General features: G+C 38.1%; 1 protein-coding gene across 1 annotated transcript in view; it reads right to left on the bottom strand.

The window, feature by feature from the left end:
* Positions 1–557: 557 nt before the first annotated feature.
* The window catches only part of TBPL2 (TATA-box binding protein like 2), a 27,501-nt gene continuing 24,904 nt past the window's right edge, over positions 558–3,154 (bottom strand). The window contains exon 7 of the mRNA XM_006144873.2: positions 558–678. Coding sequence (XP_006144935.2) covers positions 602–678 — 77 coding nt within the window. The 3' untranslated portion in view covers positions 558–601. The remainder of the gene's footprint in view (positions 679–3,154) is intronic.

Raw genomic sequence — 3,154 nt, 5'->3', positions numbered from 1 at the left:
ACCATACCATGATCCCCTTTCCCCAGCTCTCTAGGTCTTCAGGATCCTGGATGCCCCTGCACCCATGTTATTTTTTCAGACCAACCGGTAATCTAAAACTACTGGTGCCACATGGCTTCCAGCATTGTTAGGATGCTAAGATTATCATTACACCACAGGGGAGATTTTTGCTATTGTGCACATGCACTCACCAGAGAGACAAAGACAGACAAAGTGAGAAGTCACCCCCTGGAGGGATGGCCACACCGCAATCCCTTCTCCTCTAGGGATTTTGGGCCCACATGTACATGTGCCCTCCATGAGTTTCAAGCCTCCAGATCCAGAACTTGAACCACAGTTGGTAATGCGGGAGTCCAGCGACATAACCATTACTCTATTTACTGGTCCCCAATTTTGAAAATAACATATAAGAGTCATTCTGAATAAGAAATTTTCTTCACTTCTTAGGCATGGTTACTCACATAGAATCACCCTTTAATAAGTCAAGTCAAAATGTACTGGAACATTTACAATTAAAGGAAGAAGAATCCAGCCATTGTTGTGCTGGGCTTATGCACATCTTCATACCAGTATAGATAGTGTGAGATGCTGAATGATATGTTCAGGCCTTTTTAAAAACTTTTAAGATAGGATAGATGTTTTCAAACGCTTCATAGATCTCAGAACGTTCTTTGGCACCTATAAAAAAAAATCCATGTTATATCATCTTTAATATAAAAACAATACCAACATTCTCTCAACACTGAAATTTCATTGTGTGAACTCCAGTTACTTTTAATATGACATCTTTTTAGTCTGAGAAATAGAGTGGCATTTATTCCAGGTAAAGAATTTGGTGACTATAGCCATATTCCCATGTGTGGGTACAGGTCCCAGGAAAACATGTACCCTAGAGCAAAGTTTTCTAGTACTTCTACTGTCTGGGTGTTGTCTTTAGTCACGCAGTACTCTGTACGAAATGTGGCATATCTTCAGTAAGTGTACCACAAGCATGATCTCAGAGTCACTTCATTAGCACTTAACTTCCAGCCAAAGGGACTGCCTTTGATGCCGTCATCGCTAGTTAACATCTCGATTTATATATATATATATAAATCTATATCTCAATTTATATTATATATATATAGAGAGAGAGAGAGAAAGAATATTTATATGTGTACATATATATAAATTCCTAATATATACACCTAATATATATCCTAAATATATATATATACACTAATATATATATATACTAATATATATATATTTGATAGTATTGCTACAAGGTGAATGCACATGCCAGAGAGACACAGAGATTGAGGGAAAGTGAGAAATCGCCCCCCTAGTGGGAGATGGCCATGCCACAATTCCTTCTCCTCCATTCCCCTGTTGGAATTTTGGGTGTGCATGCACACACACCCAGTGCATTTTTTAAAACACTGTCTGGGACTTGAACAGTGCACTTGGCTATGTGGGATCCAGCCACCTTAACCTCGATGCCACCTGCTGGCCCTTGATTTCCTAATCTTGACTAACAGATTGAGACAAACTGTAGCAATTCTACGGTTCTAAATTTTGGAGTACAAGAAGGGATTATTCAAGGGGAAATTGTATCATTAACATCCTTAAAGTCTTAGGTTACAAGGGATCTTTAATTATAACTTCTCTAGGAGATAAAAACATGGAGACACAGTCTTCATCCTTCAGAAAGATTATCAGTCAGTCCCTACTCAAAGCACCACCACTCCACCTCCTAAATTATACAGACACAGTGCTAAAGGTGATGAATGGGTACTAAGTATGATAGCATACAGAGCTTCAGTTAATCAGCAAACTATTATGATATTTTTGTGAGCTGGAGGTAAAGAGTGAAGGAGGTTAATGAAAGGAATATAAAAATGGTCAACATGAAGAAAAATAGAAAACAATTTAGCTGATAAACACTCTTCCTGAAGAGCTATAAGTTGGAGAGCAGAAAGATTTCAGTAAGAGAGCAGAAATACTCTTTGAGAAATGGCTGTCTGGTTTAATTACAGGACTGACAAGAGGGAATTGCCAAAAAGATTTGAAAAGCAGGTAGAAGTCAGGATTCAGAGTCAAGGATAAACTATATTTTTAAAAGGAAAATAACAAGACCAACAGATGTCATAATGGTTACATCACTGGACTCCCCCATAGTCAACCATGGCTCAAGGCTCAGACCCAGTGGCTTAAAACTCAGGCCAGGCACATGGGCATGAGTGCCCAAAATCCCGAGAGGAGAATGGAGGAGAAAGGACTGTAGCGTGGCCATTCCCCAAGAGGTGACTTCTCATTTTTTTGTATGTCTGTATGCCTCTGTCTCTCTGGCAAGCACATGTACCCTATAGCAAAAACAAAAACTATGAAAAAAAAGGAAAATAACAAGTGATAGCAAGAATGTGGAGAAATTAGAACCCTCATACATTGTTGATAGAAAGGTAAAATGGTTCAGCTGCTGTGGAAAAGTTTGATGTTTCCTCAGAAAGTTAAAAAATTACCATGTGATGGGGCCAGCAGGTGGTGTGGTGGTTAAGGATACTGGACTCCCACAGGGCTGACTGTGGTTCAAGTCCTGGACCTGGTAGCTTGCTTTCTCACTTTCCTGCCACCTGCTGGCCCTTGATTTCCTAATCTTGACTAACAAACTGAGACAAACTAGCTATTCTACAGTTCTAAATTTCTACAGTTCTAATTTCTTACTCTCACTCTGTCCCTCTCTGGTCAAATTTAAATAAATAAATAATTCTTTTAAAAAAAATTACCATGTGATCCAGCAATTCCACTCCTGGGTAAATATTCCCCCAAATTGAACACAGCTGCTCAAAGAAGTAACACTTTGTTTATAACACTGTTCACAATAGTCAAAAGGTAGATATAGCTAAAATGCCCAACAGATGAATGGATAAAACTTCATAGTATACACACATGGAATATTACTTGGCCATGAAAAGGAAGGACACACTGACACCTACTACAACCCTAAAACATGGATGAACCCTAAAAACATCCCAAGTCAAAAGAAGCTAGATATGAAAGGTCATAAACTTGATATAGGAGGAATCCTCAAAAAGTTCATGAAAAATATATTATGAAATATATTATGAAAAAAACGTATGAAATTATAAATTTTTTATACCAAAATAAATTCGTA

Source organism: Tupaia chinensis, unplaced genomic scaffold (genome assembly GCF_000334495.1).
Source record: "Tupaia chinensis unplaced genomic scaffold, TupChi_1.0 Scaffold000133_1, whole genome shotgun sequence".
NCBI classification, from domain to species: Eukaryota; Metazoa; Chordata; class Mammalia; order Scandentia; family Tupaiidae; genus Tupaia; species Tupaia belangeri.
The sequence above is the reverse complement of the archived record's forward strand: the minus strand, read 5'-3'. Positions and strand labels throughout refer to the sequence as shown.